A 22,372-nucleotide genomic window follows, 5' to 3' on the forward strand; every position below is an offset into this window, starting at 1 on the left:
TGGAAATGACACAAAAAGTTGACAAAAGAAAATAAGACATTATGTTAAAATAACCTTTAAAAATCCACCATGAATATACTATTAATTTAATGTTTTATATCAATTATTAGAACGAAAAAAAAAAAACTTCTATGTTTTTACTGTTTTCCAGCTTGTACAATTCAAGACAATGTTTGAAACTTTGTACTGCAAGCAGTTCTCATGTTATTGCCTCAAGATGAATCCCATTGTATTTGTCATTTGTAAGTCACTTTGGATAAATGCGTCTGCAATATGTATATATATATGTATGTATATATTATATGTATATAATAATGTATATATGTAAAATATTCATTTTATTTATTACTACCACCACTTAAGCAAATGAGTCTGCAACTTAATTGTAAAATAGTTTACAAATGTTGTTTCAATCTGAATCGACTATGACAAATGTTTATTTTTTTTTAGTGAAAGTGCCAATTCATATTTTATCTTACAAAATTAGAAACTTGGAGGACAAGGAACGATAATCATACTACAGGGTTCAAACTTCCCAGAAAGCAACTGCATCACCATATAAAACCCAGATGGTACTAGGCAATCCAAAGAATGTCAGAACAAAAGCGGAATGGTTTCCTGAGATCTAAGCGATACAGATCTCTTACAGCCTCAGCAATGATGTCACCCCTCTGTGGGAGCCATGACAACGTGTTCTGGTTTCCCCAGCTGACACTCATAACAAAGAAAGCCTCAGTGTGAGGACAGACCCAAAGAGTCCATCTGAGTCCAAGAGAAGCTCAAAGCTCTACATCGACAGATTGTTCTTAAACTGTGGCGAGGGTGAAAGACTATTCGAGAAGCCACGAGGGAGGGAGTAGATGGGCGAGATGATTTTTACATCCATCTGCTGGACTTCACAGGGCAGTGAGGATGATGAAGAATTTTGCTGCTTCACTCCCTTTTGACAACTGACCTCATGCCAGCCTTAAGCCAGTGTCTAATTGCATTCTCCAGGGATGTGGAGGGTATCGTGTCACTCCCTCCTTGCGGCACACACACACAAACATATATGTATGTATGCATGCATGTATGTACACTGCCGTTCGGTAAGATTATTAATGTTTTTTAAAAGAAGTCTCTTCTGCTCACCAAGGTTGCATTTATTTGATTAAAATAAAAAATAAAAAACAGTAATATCGTGAAATATTATGACAATTTAAAATAAATGTTCTCTATTTTAATATATTTTAAAATGTAATTTATCCCTGTGATCAAAGCTGAATTTTTAACAGGATTCTTTGATGAATAGAAAGTTCAAAAGAACAGCATTTATTCATGTATTTAGCTTTGATCACAGAAATAAATGACACTTTACTATCTATCTATCTATCTATCTATCTATCTATCTATCTATCTATCTATCTATCTATCTATCTATCTATCTATCTATCTATCTATCTATCTATCTATCTATCTATCTATCTATCTATCTATCTATCTACGATACAGCACAGCCTCTCGTACCTTATTGCGTACATAGAAAACAATAAAGTGTTAACAGCTGTTTTAAATTTGAATAATGTTTAACAATATTACTGTTTTTTTTTTTTTTTTTTTTAATCAAATAAATGTAGCCTTGGTGAGTAGAAGAGATTCTTTTAAAAACATTAAAAATCTTACCGATCCAAAACCTTTGACTGGTAGTCCCATCTAACATTACATACAACACGTCAATACAGGAAGAAAAAAATAATCATAATACATAATTAAAGTCCACATAATTAAAGGCAACAAACTAAATTTACTCAATTTGATGTCAGACATCTTAAAAACACTCTAACAGGCTTCTAACAAGTCAAAAATGACCTCCCGTCCCACTGGCGGCACAGCAGAGACCAAAAAGACAAGGTCTCCTTCATTGAGATTCAGAGTCAAGCTTGCAAGTCATGGGTATTTAACCAGACTAAAAGCCTGCGATTTATTTACACTGTCTGCTTTAACAGGCCTGTGCGTGTACAGATGGAACAAGGGATATGAGAAGAAAGCAATTAATATAAAAAGGGAGAGATAGAGAGAGAAACCGACAGTTGATTTAAATTAGCCATCAATGAGTCATCACCGCAAAGAGTGTATTGACTTCTGAAGATGAATGTCTCAGATAAACTAGCAAAGGAATCTTTGATGAGCTTAGTAAAAGATTGGGAATGAAACGGCCATATACGCTTGGCCAGCATCAACTGAGATTTGTATGTTTTAAAGATTTAATGATAAAAGACTTTAGGGTACGATTAGACTAGAGAGCTCACTCAGTTTTTCCATGGATTTCCATTGGAAACTCAAGCAGATGTTGATTCTGAAACGGAATTCATTAATTCCATCATTCATCATCTGAGATTAGGCTGATTAAATGGAGTCTCGGTCCAGAGGCATCCTACAGACCTTCTTTGTGTTGAAACCAGTCCAGTCTTAAAGAGACAGTTCATTTCAAAATGAAAATTCTGTCATTATTTACTCATTCTCATGTCTTTTTATGTTGTTTTTTCTCACAAAAGATTTGTTTTTCCTACACAGATATTTTCCATACAGTAACAGTCTGTACAGCACCATAAAAGTCTAATAAAAATGGTCCATATAAAATCTTGCACGATATTACAAATCTTCTGAAACCTACAATAACTTTGTGTGAAAAACAGGCCAAAACTCAAGTTATTATTCCCTGAAAATCTTCCCCTTCCAGTGAGTGGTTAAAGAAATCACAGAGGCATTTGAATTATTAACAAACAATATTCGATTTGTGAATAAATTGTTCTTTCAAACCAGTTCTTTTGAGTGAATGAATTGATCTGGTTCACAAATTAATTAGCCTAAATGATTCTTCATGGATTCAACTATTCTTACTGGATTTCCTTTTGTTATTTTTGCGATCACTATAAACTTTTATTGTATGGAAAAGAGCTGAATGAATATTCTTTGAATATCCATTAAACGCATATTTCAAACAAACGCAGTTCACCTTTATCCCACAAGGTAATGTCTGATACATAATGATGAAGTGTTTCACTCATAGTTATCGCAGGCAGAAAACAAAAGAATAGGAAGTATCATCAGCAAAACTTGAAATGGCTCAGCGATTTACTGCAGAGCAAGTACTGAACGCAATCAAATATTAGTGTCATTGTCACTTGATTGTGGTTCTGGTGAAGAAGCTGTCAGCAATCAATATACTGATTTTGAAGATGATGAAAATGATAGATTTGAGAATATGTATGATATCGCGAATATGATGCTGAATGTACTGGGAAATGAGCTCTGATGAGGACAGTGATGATGGTATAAAACATCTGCTCAAACTGAACCCTTCCAAAAGGTGACAAATATGCTTTATTTTATTCTTCTGTAATTGTTACTCATATCAGGAGAGTTTTATATTATCTTGACAGGTAGAGTTCCATCAGTGTTAGATATAGATACGGGTCACTAAAGACCCGGATATGTAATAATGATTGGCGAAACATTCGTGCATTTAAGGGTTAAACAGAAAAAAACAGCATAGAAGTTTAGAACAACATGACGGTGAGTAAATGACAATTTCTAAGTATTCAAAATCTTTTCTAAAAGTGAGAAGTGTTACCTGTGGATCTGGCCATTTTTGTGGAGGTACTCAAGACCCTGAAGGACCTCTTTCAGCACTGTAGCAATACTGGGTTCATCCAGCACACCGGTCTTGTGTTCCCCCTTTGAAATGATGTGCTTTATCACATCTAACACTGAGCCTGCAACAAGGAGAACACAGAGCTGTTAGTAGAAGTTGTACTGTCATTAGCTTCACAAGTGCACTTGCTAGAAGAGCTTCTGTAGAGGGCACATGTTATTTACTAGGCCGTTTTGTGGCAGACTTACTGGCCGATGTTCATCATTCTTGTGCACTTGGCTTGCGTGCATGACCTTAAAGCTTGTCCAGAAGGTCAGACAAAAATGTCATAATCTACAGTGACTTGCTCTGGCTACTTCCCAAGAATTTAAGTCTTTTTGTGCTGTTTATATTTACAAAGCTTAACTTGATTATGGGACACCCAACAAACCAATATTGTTTCAACCTTGATGGACAGAAATATGGACACCCAAAGTAAATGTTTTAGGAAAACAATCTGTCAATCATTATGTTTCCCATGATATTTAATTAAGGCATATAAAAGAGTCCATGAAGAGAATGAAGGTCATTTTTTTGAGCTGGAGGATGGCCAGCACCTCCCGCAAACAGCACAGACAGACAAAATATCCTGAGGGAGCTGATGTAAACGGCATAAACCAAAAAATCCGCTGGCCTCCATGTGTCAGGGAACGCTCTGAACGGCCTCGTTTCAGACATCAGTTAGACAAAGATGGTCTGTTCATGTAACCACCCTAGAGTTGCATATGTAATTCCTATCCATGTGAAAAGATGGAGAGAGCTGACAGCACATGAAATTTCATCCCACTACCTGAAATGAAATTCTGAGAAAAAGAATTCGGAATTCCCAGAATTCTGATCAAGTTAACTCCCATGGCATCACAGGGTTCTCTTCACTGACGCCGACAGCGGAACTTTAAACCCTCCGGGGGAGAGGAAGTCCAGCAGCGTGCCGTCGGTACACTAGAGTGGGCGGCTGGCCAGTGTTTGTGTGGGGCAGAGCGACAGTCCAGAGGCACAAGGATATTTAATAGCGCAATCACTTTAGGATATTTCTTAAGGATGGAAACATTATATTAATACTCAAAAAACAACTTACCATTCAAAAATGTGGGGTCAGTAAGATTTGTTTAAAGAAATGAATACTTAAATTCAGTAAATATGCATTTAATTGATCAAAAGTGACAGTAAATGCATCTACAGTATTTAAAATAAATGCTGTTCTTTTGAGCTTTCTATTTCTTAAAAAATGTTGCTTTTTTTTAAATCAGTTTTCACAAAAAAATTAAGCTGCACAACTTTCAACATTGATAATAATAAGAAATGGTCTTTGCCATCACATCTTTGCCATCACAGGAATAAATTACATTTTAAAATATATTTAAATAGATAACAAGTTTTTAAAATGTAGTAATATTTCACCATGTTACTGTTTTTACTGTATTTTTGATCAAATAAATGCAGCCATTAAAAAACCTCACCAACCCCAAACTTTTGAACAGTAGGTAAATACCATAAACTGTAAAATATAAAATGTTAAATACACAGTATGATTATGCATTATGTTTGCATATCATCTATGCAGGTTGCTCAACATTTCTAAACCATTAAATGGCAAATACAAAAATACATGTATGAAAAATACAGATATACAATTTCACACAGACTGAATATTGTATTTTGAAGAAGTGCAGCATGACTCGCCAGGAAAAACTGTGAGATCATAGCCAAGGAAATCAAGGTAGTTTATCACACCCACACCATAGCTCATGGTGAAAGTGATTCGAGAACCAGAAAAATGGCTTATGTGTTTTCTTATTTTGGCTTCTTTTTTTCTTCTTTCTACAGCTCATTCTTCTTCCGTGGTTTAAAAGGGTATCGTCGACCTCTGAGTGGCCTGAAGGTTGTTTTATATAAAAACTCAAATAAGTGAGCATTCGAATGAAAGAAAAACAAGACGGTGAAAGTGTGTGTGTGCGGGCATGTGTGTGTGGCATGAAGCCAGCGCACTGCTGACTGTGCGAACAACACATCAAGTTTCACTGATGGCTACGACCTGGATTAAGAGCAGTCAAGCTCCAACAGAGAGAGAGAGAGAGAGAGAGAGAGAGAGAGAGAGAGAGAGAGAGAGAGAGAGAGAGAGAGAGAGAGAGAGAGAGAGAGAGAGAGAGAGAGAGAGAGAGAGAAAGAGAGAGAGAGTGAGATGGTAAATGATGCTATTAGTTTACAAACCCATGTGAGATTGATGGGTGAGGCTGCTGAGTGAAACCAGCTAAATTCTTAGCGTCAAACATGCAAAGGGAGGGCCAGAGAGCATAGATAAAAATGTAGTAATTTCCCACAACTCCACAAAATATCTTGAGCTCTTTGGTTAGCATTAACTCATCCTCATGTTCTAAACTTTACGAGTTTTTTCTGTGGGAAACAAAAGGAGATATTAAGTAGAATGTTCATGCTGCTTTTTCCATACCATTCCAGAAAGTGTGCTGTTTTTGTAGTGTGAGAACGTACAACAAAAGGCACCATAAAAGCTATAATGGAAATAGTCAGTATGATTTGTGGGCTATATTTCCTTCTGAAGCCACATGGCAACTTTGAAATATAGCGCACAAGTTGTATGGATCACTTTTTCTGTCATTTTTGGAGTTTGACTCCTGATCACCATTCACTTTGATTGAATGGAAAAGAGCAGCGTGAACTTTCTGCTTAATATCGCCTTTTGTGTTTCACAGAAGAAAGTGATACGGTTTGGAACTATATGAGGGAGAGTAAATGATGACGTGATTTTTATTCTTGTCTTTAAGTTAAAATTAATCTTATTGAAGAAAATCAATGACAATAAGTGACAAAACTTTCATTTTTTGAATAAATGAACTAATCTTTTAATTATGAATGACAGAGGGGGCTCATCAACAAAACTTCCCCAGCGTCGAATCCCAAGAAAGTTCATCCTGGAACGCCTCAATCATGTGAAGCCCCATGCTGAGGTGTGATGGAGATGTGACTGTAAACGCTTCACATTTCATTAAATACTAAACAAATGGATTTATGTCTTGTTCACATGAGCCAAACTCCCATTCCAAATGCTCTTGAAAGTAACTCTAACCGTGACCATGTGGTGCAAAAGCATTCTTGATATTCTCTCATGACACTTTGAGGAAAAGCATCACCAGGAAATCTCCCCAATGCCCTTTCTGCAATTCCAATTATGCTTCTGCAACAGGAAAAGAAAATGACTCTTTGTCCAACAGTTGTCAGACTATCTGACACTGCTGCCTTCCTAAGGATCCTGCATTGGTGTGGGTGGAACATGCCATGTCGTGCCCACTGGGCCAAAGGGCACAGGGCCATACGGGGCTGCTGGTGAGGGAAAGATTACTCTAAGAAAATAAGGGTGGAGGAGCAGAGGGAAGATAGGAAGCATCTGTTGTCTCTCAGTGGGCTGAAAGTCACTACGGGCACAACGCCATATTTCAAAACATTGTGCTTAAAACCTACAAGACGGCGACAGCTTGCTCTGGGTAACTGCTTCCTGGATGAAAAAAAATCCACATTCATGAATGTAGAACTGAGTTTATATTGAAATTCCTGATAGTCTGTATGTTTGTACTTATAGGTGTGTGTGTGTAATATGCTGAGTCTCCAAAATTTGATCTGTTTAAGTGGATTGTTCATCTTGACCCTGTGAGACAGTCATTACATTTAGTATTGGATGGTCATCATTTGGGTCATTCAATAAAAAGGGTCCCGTTTCCAGGCTGAATAGGAGATTTCTAAAGTCATTTTTTAATATTTTACATCAATGAATTGAAATGCATAATTTTATGTAAATTTAAATTTACATTTTAATATATGATAGGATGCAATAAATAAATAGCTATTGGATTTTTGCTGATGTGTAGAACATTTTTAAATGTCTATATCACTATGTGAGAAGACTTTTTTGTAATTTGAATATATTCTGTCAGATAAATAAAATGTGTAAGCATAAATTGAATTCTATTCTATTCTATTATTTGAAAAATGTATACATTTTAATATCTAAAATAAATTATAATATAATAAAAGTTATTGGATGTTTGTTGGTGTGTAGAAGCTACTCCACCTTTTACTATATGATAATATATGATTCTGTTTTTGCACTTGTACACAAATGGCACCGGTTTTGTAGAATGACTCATTTATATCCAGTGCAGCACACAGGTGACAGCCAACAATGTGTGCTTGTAAAGTTGCAAAACTCCCATCTAGCTGTAAAAGATCTACTTACAAGTGCTGTTCAGAAGCCAGAGAGGACAAAATCTTTTGTGCTATGTACTAATGAACACAAAAGTGCTATGTGCTAATGTGTACAGGATTGAGGAGATTCCCCCCCCCCCCCCTTCTATGTAAAAGCGCTTTGAGTAGTGCCCAGAAATGCACTATATAAATGTAACTAATTATTATTTATTATAATTATAATGAAGTTACTGATCTTGTTCCGTATCTCACATACCTTTGTACCCAACAAATAGGCCAGGCTGAGAAGGTGACTTTCTGCCACATCTGCTCTTCCTGTAAATGCCATGTGTGAATAAAGCATCTATGAGATGTATTATTCTTTTCTTTTTTCTTTTTTCTTTAGTTTAAGCCCGTTTTGCCTTCATGGTACAGGACAGTACACAGGAAGTGGAGGGAATGACAAAATTAGTAAAAAAAAAAGAAAGAATGTTTGTTTCGTAGTTCTTTCCTGAACGCACTTCCTATGCTGAAACTATGGAATGCCACCAAGCAGCATCATGTAAAATCACATTCCTATTTACCTCATCACTTCTGACAGCTGTCAAAGGGAACGTTACAAACGCCACTGTCAAGATGGGACGGCTACCAGGCTACCAACCAACAGATGGCTTTGAGCAGTACAGCTCTTTAACTGTTCACTGATAAATGATTGGCTAATGAATTTTTGCTGTTATATTTAAAGGGATAGTTCACTCAAAAATTGAAATTGTTATCATTTACTCACCCTCATATTATTCCAAACCTGTCTGACTTTATTTTTCATGCAAAAGAATATATTTTGAGGAATGTCTGAACTGTTTTTGTCCATACAATGGAAGTCAATGGGGTCCAAAACAACACTGATTGGACCCCATTGACTTTCATTGTATGGACAAAAAAAAAAACCTCTTCAAAAATGTTTATTTTTTTGTGTTCCACAGAAGAAAGTCAGTTTAGAATCACATGAGGGTGAGTAAATGATGGCAATTTTCATTTTTAGCTTAACTATCCTTTTAAGACCCCTGCCCTTTTTTACACAATAAAAACACAGCAGTATCTGTTATGCCGCCTGCCCCACAGCTGTGAGACCTGTCGTGGCCTACCTTCATACTTAAAATGGGCTGCGTGCCACCTGGGCATCTTCAGCTGGCAGAAGCAGGAGGGCACGACAGCTGATGACAGGCGTAAAATGAACTGCGATTATCCAGACAGAGTGATTTCAGCTCTGCACCGGGGGAAGAAAGGCCGCGTCCCACGGCTGTCAGTGTCAGCATGAGCCACACTATAATCTCCCTGTCCAGCACTTGGCTGCGTCTGGGACAGAGCATTACACGCTGGCTTGAAACATATCATCAAACTCTCAGCAGTTGCTTTACACAATGGGGTTTGGAAGGAGGAGGACTATTGGAGCTTAAGGACGCAATGCAATCAAGAAGCAAAACGGGCTGTTTAAAACCAGGGCTGCACGACACTGGGGAAAAAACGGACATAGCAATATTCAGTTTTTCTGCAATATATATTTCCATATGAAAAGATGCAGGAATTTTCACCTGATGACATGAATAGCCATATTTGGAATAAATGTATCATTCTCGAGTGAGTGGGGTGGATTTTGGGGGAGTGCATCAGCATAATAATAATAATAATAAATAATAATAATAATTACTTTTTCTGAGGACTTTGAGCGTGAAATCCTTGTAGGGCTGAACGATTTGGGAAAACTAAAAAAAAAAAAAAAAAATGGGAAAATTGATCATACATGGGTTACTTTTTACAAGAATCAAAACACTGTTGACCAATTCAATATATACTATATATAGAGCACATCAATATGTGAAGAATTTATTGTGACTTATTTAAAAAGGATTATTAAACAAAATCATGAATAACATTTTAATAATATTATTATATTTTAAAATATATAAAATCTGGTAATTCTTTTTATTTTACTGTAAAATTACAATACTAATATTTACGTCTTAATTTCTTCATTTTTAAACAAGCTTTTATTTTTACGGTTTGCAGAATAAAAATATGAGCTGTCAGTTTCAGAATGAAGCACCGCTGAAACACTTTATAATAAACTACGCATGTGTAAATGCCGCGCTTCACTCTGAAAACGGCAGCGCATATTTTTTTAACTAAATCGTACCCTGTGCAATTTGACAATCGCACTCGATATAACGTGCAGCCCTAAATAAAACTATTTACAGCAACTTCACAGCTGAAAAAAAGATAACAAATTCTGATCTGTTTGCATAACTTTATGTGCCAAGATGTGCTTGTGCATGTCTTAGGAGAAATTCCCCAAAAGCCAGACTGGCAAGATTGTCAAAAGATATCCGTGCTGGACACAAGTTATAATGCAATAATGCTGTACGAAATTGTGTGAGTCTCAGGCTGCTGCACTAATGCATCTGCTGTAATTAACAGCAGCCTCTGATTAACTCCGTAGGGGAGCTCCTGGAAAACTCTATTATCATTCTAAACGGCTCATTTGAGATCCTAATATAGCACTCAAAACTGAAATACAAACGCATGCATTTATTTCTACTACCAAGAGAAACCATCTATATATCTTGGTAAAACTTAATTTAATGTGTCAAACAGTATTTGAAAGATGAATGACCAAATAAACACTACTGTTTAAACTTGTGGTGTCAGTAAGATATTGTTTTGAAGAGAAATTAATAGTTTTATTCAGCAAGAAAGCATTAAATTAATTAAAAGTGACAGCAATGACATTTATAATGTTACAACAAAATCCTATTTACAAAAAAAATAAAAAAATAAATAATTATCGTACCAACCCAGAACTTTTGAACTGTGGTGTATGTTGTTGGTGAATTGCACATATTCATAGCAGCTTTCTTAATATTTTTTCTTTCTAGAACAGCAAGTTTATTGGATAATATATCTCCTCCTCAAAAATGATTAGGTAGCTATAATAATGGATATGTGTTTTTCCACAAGCTAATTACACCCAACATAACTCTAAGGCATCACATGGTCATGTCTAATGACCTACAACAAATTCAAGTAATTAAAACCGAACAAATATATTTGTTAACTACAGTGCTTCTTTTTCAATAAAAATGAAATCTTAATTTAAATTCTTTTTTTTTTTTTTTACTTCTCTCAAAGCTCCTTCAGTTGCTGCCTTCAAAAATCCACCAAATCAAGTCCTCTCAGTGCACAGGATGTTGCATCAAAATTGGAATCGACATAACTGAATGGCTTTTTTCAGTGCTTGGATGCAACCAACTGGAAATTAAGCGATTTGATTGGAGGAAAAAGGACAGGTGGGCAGGACTTACCACCACTGAGCAGCTTCATGACCAACCACAGCTCATCCTTCACCACAAACGACGTGTAGTACGACACGATGTTGGGATGGTGACACTGGCTCATCGCCTGAATCTCTTTCTAGAGAGAGAAGGAAAAAAAAAACACAGTTAACCTGATTTAACCAATATGCTTTCTGAATAATTCACAAATTGGATGAAACAACCAATCTGATTCCTTCAAGGCATCTGCAGGGTTTTTAAAATCCAATTTAAGGCTTTTAAGATGTTTTTCAAGACCTCCACAAATACAATTAATATCGTTGGGTAGGGGGATGTAGATCAATGTTTATGGCAACATCCTAAACCATAAAATGACTGTAAAAAATTAAACAACTTTACCATTCAAATAATAAAAGTTTTGACAAAAACAAGTTGTATAAAATTATAAACATCACATTTCAGCCTTTAAAACATAGTTACATATTCATATAAAATATGATTATACATAATATTCTAAAACTTTATTATTGTAAAAAATGTATGCACATTAGCTTGTTGATCTACCGGTAGCACTTTATTTTACAGTCCTGTTTCACATACTGTATACTTATTGTAGTAATTACAATAACTGGGTAATAACTAGGTACTTACCCTGAACCTACCCCTAAACCTAACTTTAACCTTAACCCAAGTAGTTACCTTATATTATTCAGTACTTTCTTGGCAAGTACACTGTAAGTACATTGAAAGTGCACGTACTGTAAAATAAAGCGCAACCGATCCACCTGTTAACCTTTGCAACATTGTGTGGAAGCTGTGTAAAATTATGAGTTGATTTTTACATTGATCTAAATAAAATGGAAGACGTGCTGAAAGAAAATGCAAATACAGTAGACAGACAGTAGATATATAGTGGTTTCTCTGGTTACCTCTGTAAATAAAGTAGCGCTGTTTTATTAGTAATTCTATGGAGGTAATATGAAAAAAAAAAAAAAAAAAAATTCCATCGAAACTTTCCTTGCCGAAAGGCGAAGAGTTTGCAGGTATGACAGATATAAACATAAACAGTCATAAATCATAAACAGTAGATCAAAGTAATCACTTGGCATAAATGTGGGCTTTTCGGTGATTGCACACTGCTCTGAAAGCGTGAGGCTGTAGAACAAGCAACAGTGCTGCGTTTTTACTTTGAAACATGCAGCGCACACTTTTATTTCATCAAATTGTAGCCTTTTGAAGTTGATTACATTAAGCCATGTTGCGATTCCTGGTTTTTCATCCCCACATTTAAGACATCTTGAAATAATAATCAAATCTTTTCTTAATTTTATGACACCAAATTTGATAAAACTAAATTTAAGACTTAAGGATCCGCGGGGACCCTGTTCTTTAGAAAGACAGCGTTAAACAGTGGAATCAGTTCATGTGCTTGTCGCAGACTGAATAAGGCATTTACTGTGTATACATACAGTCACATAGTATGTGGTCCAGAATGCACTGGGCCTCCTGGCTTAACCGAATAACTGAGGTGCCTCACAATGGTGCCATTCCAGATCTGGATTAATGTTTAAACAAGTCTAGCTCAGTTGCACAGTTGGCAAATCTTCAGGTTCAGTGCAGATATTTACGCACTTCAGGTGAACTAGTAGTTTTTATTAGCTCACTCGTATATGAAGCACCTCCAGCCACTTTCACCGACCGCAAAGCACGAACAAACTGTAAAATAAACAACATCAATCCAAGAGTGCTATAAACACCACGACACCTTCACCCGATTGCCTTACAGCCTGTTCCAAATAACCAAGGTGTCCAAATAAATAGGTGTGTATGCTGTTACTGTCAATGTTCATCAGCAAAACGGGGATGCTAGATGGATTTTTTTAGCAATCGAAGACAGAAGGAAAAACAAGTAGTTTTTCTCCATCCCCTGTTTATTTGCTAGTCTTTCCATTTGACGGAGCAGTTAAAGTGAAACCCTTGCAGCTCCGAGAGACTGACAGCTGAGGTAATGTTGGCACTGAGGCCGAATCCATCACTCTGAGTGAGTTTTCCCCAAGTCATTTGATGGTGGGGGCTTACTAATGATATTATAAAGCTATTCTGCCATTTCTTTTCAGCTGTCAGGCCTAGTCTTGTCCAATTTGTTACATGCAAGGCAAAGCAATCAATAAAAGAAACTTAACTGCAAGCTTGATGCTAATGAATGGCTACATGAGTTTATATATTGTTCATTCCACAATGCTGAGCTTCATATTGTCTTATGCTGCTTTGTTAATATTAAACTGAATGGGGACCTGAGCTTTCAAGCTATTCTATTTTCTAAAATAAAAAAAAAATAAACATTTATTTTGAAAATAATTTCTTTACATGGATGAATTTCTTTACATTATCCGGTTTTACATTTCAACTTACTTTAGTGTGTAATGTTGCTGCTTGAACATCTGCAAAGTTACAAAGCACAAAGTCTACTACAAAGGGAGATATTCTCTATATCAGTAAGCACTGTTTCTGAACTCCCTGAAACAGTAGTCTTAAGTTTTCTTCTAGAAACATACATGTTACAATATTCTTCATTTAAATAATTCCCGCCCAAGGCATACGCAAAAAAAAAAGGGGTGAGACCTGGTTGAGTTGTGTTAGTCGAAACTTGAGTTGAGTAGTGAAACTCGCGATTATGGTAAGGGGAGTGACATTTCAGAAACAAGCTCAAAGTGGTTGACCAATCACAAGACACTAGTCCAGCCAACCAATCAGAGCACATTTCGCTTTTCAGAAGGAGGGGCTTCATAGAGACAGGAACTAAACAGAGCGTTACTGTCAGACTGGGAAAAGAGGTGCTGCAATAATGTAAAATATGTGAAAAATAATGTGTATTTTGAACATTCAAGCATGAAAACCTCAGGTGTCAGGTGTAAATCAGCCAAATTTTAACAGTCTTTTGAAATCACTACTCAATAGTCCAACACTACATGAAAGACAGAAATGGCAGAAACTCAAGTAGATCAGCATACCTCAACTAAACATGTTCTAAAGTCTGCATCCAATTTACACAAACACTTCCGTATTAAATTAACTATAGTTTGAATGCAAGTCTGGTAATGAAAAGTAGCAAAACTGCAGCCATGTTGTAATTAAGTGCACCACTTTGCTTCAAGTAAAGGGTCAGGTTGCAGTCCCCTCCAATATAAAAAATGAATAAGAATAAGAAAACAGGCCATTTCAAGTTCCTGAAAAACAACTCATGGCAGTTGAACTTTCCAAGCTGAATCCTCAAATGTCCCCGTGAACATGAGCCATGTTCTCCACTGACCCAAAAAATAAATGTACAAGTGCAATCATGTATACCAGTCAAGACAAAGCTCCTCCCGTGCCAACCCTGTAGGGTCACTGACACCCCAACAGTGGGCCACTGGGTATGTCCCACCCCTCCGTCCCAAAGCTGGATTTCATTCAACAATTTAGTCAGCTTTGGCTGGCTCCACAAAGGCTGTGTCCAGTTCCACGATAGACACCAGTTTGAGGGCGTATGAAAACAATAACGCACAGGACGGTCTTTGGACATTCAATGGCTAGTGCTCCATCTGCATTCTCACAGTAGTAGCCGAGGGGTCATCTCAGCGTGGCTGGCCGATGTCTAACCGAGAGAGACAAAAACAATAGCCTGAGCAGGGAGGGTGACATCAAGAGACTGTTTGCCACCCGATTCGTGTACGTCCAGAGGACAATGAGCAAAGAAAAGCACTGAGACTCTTTGTCTGCGCTTATGTCACTGCCTTTCTGCTACTACGCCCAGTGGAAAAAAACACTTTCCTTCTTCCTCAGGGCAAATTTCTCACTTTATATATGCTGTTCTCCATTATACATTTCTATTTGCATTACATTTATGTTAAAGCCTGGGGTAAACATTTGTCAATTTGTTTATTCATTTAAAATCTTATGCAGCGAAACTATCCACACATCTATGTGCATTTTCTTAAACATATTCACTTAACTTTGACCCACATATATTTTACAGTGCCCTCATGCCTTTATGATACACACACACACTCTCTCTTTCTCTCTCTCTCAACAGCTCCTTTTTCATTAGCTCGAAAATCAGATAAAAACAGATCAGCAGGATATTTAGCTGATTCACTTTCAGAAAAGCACAATCACTTTTTAAGAACATTTCCTTTAAGATCCGTAAAAGGAAAATTGCTCTCCAGAAGAATTGCATCAAAATACTACCTCATTTACATAAATTTCAGATATCTTAATAAAAAAAGGATGCGAAAAACAAAAAACATATTGACTACTGACAAGTATTACAATTACATCTCATACTGCTGATGTTTAGTAAAACAAAAATGATCTGATACAGAATAATAATAATAAGCATTTTGTCCAGTTGCATAAAGTGAAGAAGACCTTTGACCATAATTGCAATTAAATCATTTAATAAAGAATTATGATAAACATTTAACATATCGTACTGCTTCTGTATAGTAATACAAAAATCATATAATACTGAATAGTAATATAATAACCGTGTAGCCAAAACCATCATATTCAAAAGGCTGATATCTTTGAACATGTAGTTTGAATATATTATGAGTGACACATTCCTAGGCAGCTAATCTATCTAGGAGAAATGCAGCACATTTAACCACCGTCATCCGATGGCCAACTGGCAGACATTGAAGTCATGTGATTTCAGAAGTCCTTGTCAAGTCCCCGTAGAATAAACGCTGCAGTGGTACACAGTGGGTTCACTATAGATTCAGCTTGACGTCAATGGCACTGACAGGATCTCAGCTCAGTCAGAGAGGAAAATTGTTCCTCCCACCACAAAAGTCACACAGCTTCTGCGTTGTGACTTGTTTGGATTGTCCTGGTTTTTTTTGTTGTTGTTTTTTCGCTGCTCCTGCATGTTGGGAAGAACTAAAGCATGCTATACACCAGCAAATTGGCCTGATCATAAGTGAAATTGACCCAAACCTTGAAGGAATTTCCTCAGAGTGCAGCACTTGATGCAGATTACATGCAATAGCTGCTCTTGCTCATTACGGGAGCAATCTGGCTTTAATTTAATGCCTCCTCTGAGTTTAAGAGAGCGCTCGGCATATCATAACGGCAAAGAAAGAATCAGAGGAAACCTGAACTGCATATTTTCCCTCTGACCCTAACTCTACAAGAATCTCCTGTTAACTTTCACCCAAGTCATTCCCAAGGGTTTACTTCAGTTCAGCTGGAAGAAAGTCTCCATTTACAGACTTTTTTCTGAAACATATGAGGGCAGGACTAGGGATAACATCTCTAACGACTTCTAACCCTTCTGTAAGACACCTGGATATGGGAAAAACTCAGATTCTGGTAGCCTCCCGCAGAGAGCTTGTAAATGAGGAATATGAGCTTTCCCAGTGAACCACCAAATCGGCTCCGCCTGGTCACGGGGAAATGTGTGACCTTTTGAGCTCCTTGAGGAGTTGACAGATGAAATTAATAAGATGGGAAGGGGAAAGGATGTGTGTAGAAACTTTAGGACTCGTGTATGGAAACTTGAACTTGACAAGAATGTAGAAAAACGGGGAAACTTTCAAACCAAACAGAAATTGGTGTTTTAGGGCATTTTCAGACCTGTAAATCGGTTGCTTTGTTCCGAAACAAGGACTTAATGTTGCATTTTCTTCTTGGATCGGTTCGCTTTCACAAGTCATCATTTCAAATCACACCAAAATGTGTTTATGCAAGTCACATCTGAGTAAAACTGTTCTCTGATTGGTCAGAGTTCTCCTGTTTACGTTCCTTTGAGTCATCCGTTTCTTTCTCATCTCAACCGAACCGCTCCAGAGTTTGCTTTCAATCAGGTTGAGACAACCTCACTCAGGCGATCTCAGAGCGATTGTTTTGGTGCGGATCCGAGCATGATTGCAGTGTTCATATATGCCTAAATGAACCGAACTAAAAATAAAATGCACCAGGTTCCCAAACAAACACTCCAAATGAGCCAGGTGTGAAAATGCCCTTGGAACTGGACGATTCTTTAAGTTCTTTAATGACTGGGATGAAGTCTTAAATTAGTCAATGTTGTGATTCACACAGAAGTTGCAAGGGGAAAATTCTGACTAGGAAATAAAAACTGTCATAAAACTGGAAAACAACACAGGGATTCCCTTTGGTCCAGTTAATAATGGTTTCCAGGCAATCTGGAAATGTTAGAATCCATGTGTTAGCTCTTTTCCTCGCATGAAATATTTTTGATTCTCATTTAAATTTCACACAAGGAAGTTTTTATAATAATAACGTTATAATATTAAATTTTAATTACATAATTATGTTTTTACTCGTTTTTTGGAAACAAACATTTAAATGGTGGCGGTCATAAAAACAATGGATTTATTAAAAAATACATTAAATATTGAACAGGTTAAGTAAAAATTAAATGATATGCAGTGCATATATTTAGCAAAATGCTCCTCTCTAGGTTAAATTATTTTAGCAGACTAACATGTTTTGAATGTTTTTTCTAAGGTAAATGTAACATTACGTGACATTGTTTACAAGCTGTTTCCATCTTTCGGCTGTTTAAACGCTGATTGAGAGATTACACAAGACATGATACAGATTACTGTAAATTGTACTGTATCTTTCTGATGTTCATTCATGTTTATATTTCAAGCTGTAACTAGTAGTAAAGCGGATAGGACGATCAGTTCATGTGCCGCTTGAACTGAGGCGCCACGACAATCTGTCATTACATTAGCCTATATATATATATAGATATATATATATATAGATATATATATATATATATATATATATATAGATATAGTGTTTATTGAGTAAAGAAAACACTATTTATTCAAAGAACCAGTTCTTTATTTACCCTTGCATTGCAAACAAGCAGAGACGGTCCAAAAACATGTACAGCACTGAATTCACGATAGAGGCGGGGCGGATTAGGTTTTACCGACAGTTTGAAGATCCAATGGAGTTACAAGGTTTAGTCACACAAGCTCTTTTTAATACTTTTCATTGGTTAGATAATTGCAAAACCCACAGACAGACGTAAAGGGTAACCGATAGTAATGATTTCTGAAAAAATAAACAAATGAAGGTTTCTACCCAACAGCGACTATATGTAAAAATCTGTTCCCATTGCCCAAAGACACATACTGAATGTCGATAAGTTGTGTCCATGCATTACAATCAATCCTGTATGGTCATTATTCAGTGTCAGCTCATTAAATGTGTTGGCATTCATGACTTATTGAGTGCTATTTCTCATATGCAGCCTTTAAATGTTGCACAGATGGGATCATATCCAACAGGTTTCATAAATTTAAGCAGAACATGTGAAAATCCTATAAGTGTCTCTAATCGTAAGTCGACATGAAATGGAATTCACAACCTATGTTACTTCCATTCTTGTGATAGTATCTTCAAACACAACAAACTAAACAACAACAGGTGCCATTTAAGTATGTGGTAACAAGTTCAATACCAGGAGCTCATCCATGCTTGTCTGACATTTTTCCAGATTGATGCGTTTGATGGCGACCTTCTCCTTCCTGGGCACACAGTAGGCAGCCTGGACCACAGCTGTAGCTCCACTCCCTGAAACACACAGGAACGCATGTTAAACTCAGAACATCAGGAGCTGCATGGGACATAAAGTCATGACAGATAGGAGAATGAAGAGGAGAAACTGACGGTTAGGTTAAACATTACACATAAGGCGTGAGGGTTGGGTAAAAAATATCAATTTCACGATTTCAATCGATTGTTACCGAAATCCGTGTCATGTAATCGCTCAATCAGTGTTTCAACCGCGAAAGACGTCAATAAAACAGCTTGTAAAAAATATGTCACGTAATGTCACATTTAGGCCTACCTCAGAAAAAACATATTCAGTGACCATAAAATCAATAGTCAGTTAGAAAAATTTACTCTAGAGAGGAGCATTTTAGTAAATATGTGCACCATATTCATTACAATTTTTAATGTATGTCAAGTTTTTATGACAACCAACATTTAAATGTTTACATTTCAAAAAATGAATTGGAATAGAAATATAATTATGTAATTGTAAAGTTAGTATTATAACTATTATTATAAAACTTCCTTGACTGTAATGTAAGTGTTTACAGACAAATAAGTTAATTTTAACCTTGAATATTAATGTTGTACAGCAGTTTTTTCTTGAGAAAATTTGCCATGATTCCTGATATCCAAATAACATTTTAATTAACTGAAGATCTGTCAAATTTAAGAATAGAAACTTTAATGGGATTATAACAATAATTTACTTATTGCCAAAAATAAACTTACTGGGGAAAAAATTAACTGACAGCTCTTATTCAAACCGAGATCAAAAAGCTGACATCAACAGAAACATCAATAAATATTATATACAATACAACACTATATTAAAGGCTAGGTTAAATGTGACATGTATTTTATTGTGTTTATGTGAAGTTTAAGTTCACTTAAATTATTATTTTTAAATATTTTTAAGCCTATACTAAATGATATTGGCTTTCATTTCATTAATGTCGAATGGCTATAATTTTTCATTTCATCCACAAAAATTGAGAAAAAAAATCCATTTAATACTATAGAGACATCAGTAGCTCTATTGATGTCAGTGATACGAGCCTTCACTCATAGTACTTAAAATAATGATGCCATTAAACATGCATTTAAAATAAACACCAACTTTATTTTGTTTCTACATTAATTTGGAGATTCAATGTAAAAATATGTATTAAAATCTAAAAACATATTACAAATTTGAATGTTAGGTGAATTCTAAACAAAAACATTTGTGATTAGTTATTTTTTTTCTGACAAAACTAAAATACAAAAAAAAAAGAAAAAATCATTCATAACAATTCAATTAATTTAAAACTAATACAATATTAATCAAAATAATATTTATGTTTAAAATGCTGTTATATTAAAATTGTTATACTTTTTTGTTGTATGAATGACAAATGATTATCACTGTGTCAAAAAGCAGAAATACAATAATGATTGGTTCTGCACATCGGTTATGAAACATCTTAACAAAGATTATTGCTCATTAAAAACAACATCTATCTCCAGCCATTACACTTACTCCCTGGGAATGTGTTAAATAAAAGCTGACAGCTAAATGCTAAATCAAAACATTCCTCTGTCACTGCAGCATTGGACATTTATTCGAGAAGACTATTAAATCCTAACAGACTATAAGTCGAAGGATTTGAGCGCTATACTTGGCTTTCAACTTTACTGCAGAGGTTAATCTCCAGAATGCTTTAATGAGGTTCTGTTCATGGCACCACAGACTGGCACAGGAGAGAAAGCAGACAAGACACTTCAGGAGACAGTTATCCTTGAGAACGCAAGGTTGTCCTAGTCCACACATCCTGACTAATAGAAGACAAGACTCTACGGGGGCTCGAGACCCTCGTAAATCAGCAAGCACCTATGTTTCCACTGCGAGCTGAATATAAATGACATATTATTGTGCTGGTATGAGGCAGAGGGAATTTTTTTAATCATCTTTAATCAACTACTCAAACTCCATATGGCCTAATAATAACAAAAACCTCATTGTTTAGCATTTTGATTGCACCAGCAGGGCACCATGGATTAGGGGAACAAATCTGACAACAATTCTCATTTTCAGAACTGAACTGGTTTGACTAGTTTGTGTACAGCCAAACACAGTCATTGGAGAATTTGAAGCACAATGATGATGAGATTGAGTTGAAGTAGTATAGCCAAAATGTTACTAAAATGTGCTGACAGCAATCCCATTAATCACATCCTGGCCTCCAGACGGATGTTGGTCCCCAGCATTGGCCCTCACAACGCAAGCTGTGAATACTACAGTACAGGTCACCCGGGATGTTCACCGTTCATCAATCAGAGAGATATATTTGAGACCCTATGCTATACATTAAAGGAGCACAGTGCACATGATGAAAAGATGCCTGTGCCAACAGCATGAGTTTAAGTATATATTCCTACAGACAAACAAGCAATCGGTTGTTAGGGATGATTCAGGAAAGAATGTACTAAAGTTGGCATGAAACAGAAGTTGCAATAGTCTTTTCTTCTCTATTGTGACGTATGTTCAGTAAAACGGCTTCTCGAACAAGAAAAAATGTAGGGTGAGACTTGATTTTGTCCACTGGATGGTTGTGGTTTGCTATTGCCGTGATCTCAGTAAACGTCATCAGAGAAGAGAGAATAAAAAAAAAATATGTGCATGAATACATCATTTTAATTAAATGCTGCAATATTACATAAAAATAAGAATTGTCCATTTTGATTTCATGGCAATAATCATCAGCATTGGTTGACACGTAATTGTGCACCCTCATGTCCCCCATTTTACATTAAAGGGACACTAGGTAACTTTTTAACCTTAACTGAACAGCTTCGGAGTCAGTGGAATGGTTATATTACTTATTTCGGGTTGAATGGTGGTGGTTTCGCACCCCCCTGGTGCCCGAGAGCGGAAAAAACTCACTTGCAACTTTGGGCCGGCGGGTCGGCGGCCTCGCCGTCAGGAAGTATCGCGTTATATCAGGTCTCGCGATGTAACGAATTGCTTGACGGCACTGCACACGTACACGCCCCCATTCAAGCACCGGCTAGCTATAAGCAAAGGGCAACAATAGATTGAGTTATGGCTGAGCCTGTAAAAAAAGAAGCAGAAAGCTAGGAAATCTTTGTCGGAGGACCAACGAAAGAGGAAACGGGAGACTGACCGAGCAAGAAGTCAGACTCGAGTAAATATCGGACCGGCTTTTTCAGAATGGCGAGAACTGAGAGAAACAGAAGCCTGCAAAACGGATGCTGACCTGGCCTTCTTGCTGTTGCACTTGTAAGTATCTTTGGAATAAACTGTGTTTAATATTTAAATTTCAAGTAATTGCGACCTCAGGATGTTTGCTATTGTCTGTAAAGGTTTTTATTATGATCGCTGTCTGTTACGGGCTTACTGGTACGCTAGATACTAGGCTATAACTTTGATGTTAGCATTGTCATTAGCAAACACGTTTGATTTCTGTAGTTGTTTGGCCGTTCCTCTGTCGGTTTTATTTGTGTAACTTACACTTTTATTTTACGTCACTAAGTCAACGCGTCTGATAATAGGCAATATCAGACGCGCAAAATGTTGCACATATCATGATCG

The 22,372-nt window shown here is 36.4% G+C and overlaps 1 protein-coding gene across 4 annotated transcripts in view; it reads right to left on the bottom strand.

The window, feature by feature from the left end:
* oxsr1b (oxidative stress responsive kinase 1b) overlaps positions 1 to 22,372 on the bottom strand; it is a 58,543-nt gene that overhangs the window by 24,275 nt on the left and 11,896 nt on the right. For all 4 annotated transcript variants that reach the window (XM_081352011.1, XM_081352012.1, XM_081352014.1 and 1 more), the window contains exons 2-4: positions 18,683 to 18,795; positions 11,230 to 11,338; positions 3,614 to 3,755 (exon numbers count right to left, since the gene is read on the bottom strand). In XM_081352011.1, the coding sequence (XP_081208137.1) occupies positions 3,614 to 3,755; positions 11,230 to 11,338; positions 18,683 to 18,795 (364 nt within the window). The remainder of the gene's footprint in view (positions 1 to 3,613; positions 3,756 to 11,229; positions 11,339 to 18,682; positions 18,796 to 22,372) is intronic.

This window comes from Scardinius erythrophthalmus (genome assembly GCF_964197995.2).
Source record: "Scardinius erythrophthalmus genome assembly, chromosome: 22".
Classification (NCBI taxonomy): domain Eukaryota; kingdom Metazoa; phylum Chordata; class Actinopteri; order Cypriniformes; family Leuciscidae; genus Scardinius; species Scardinius erythrophthalmus.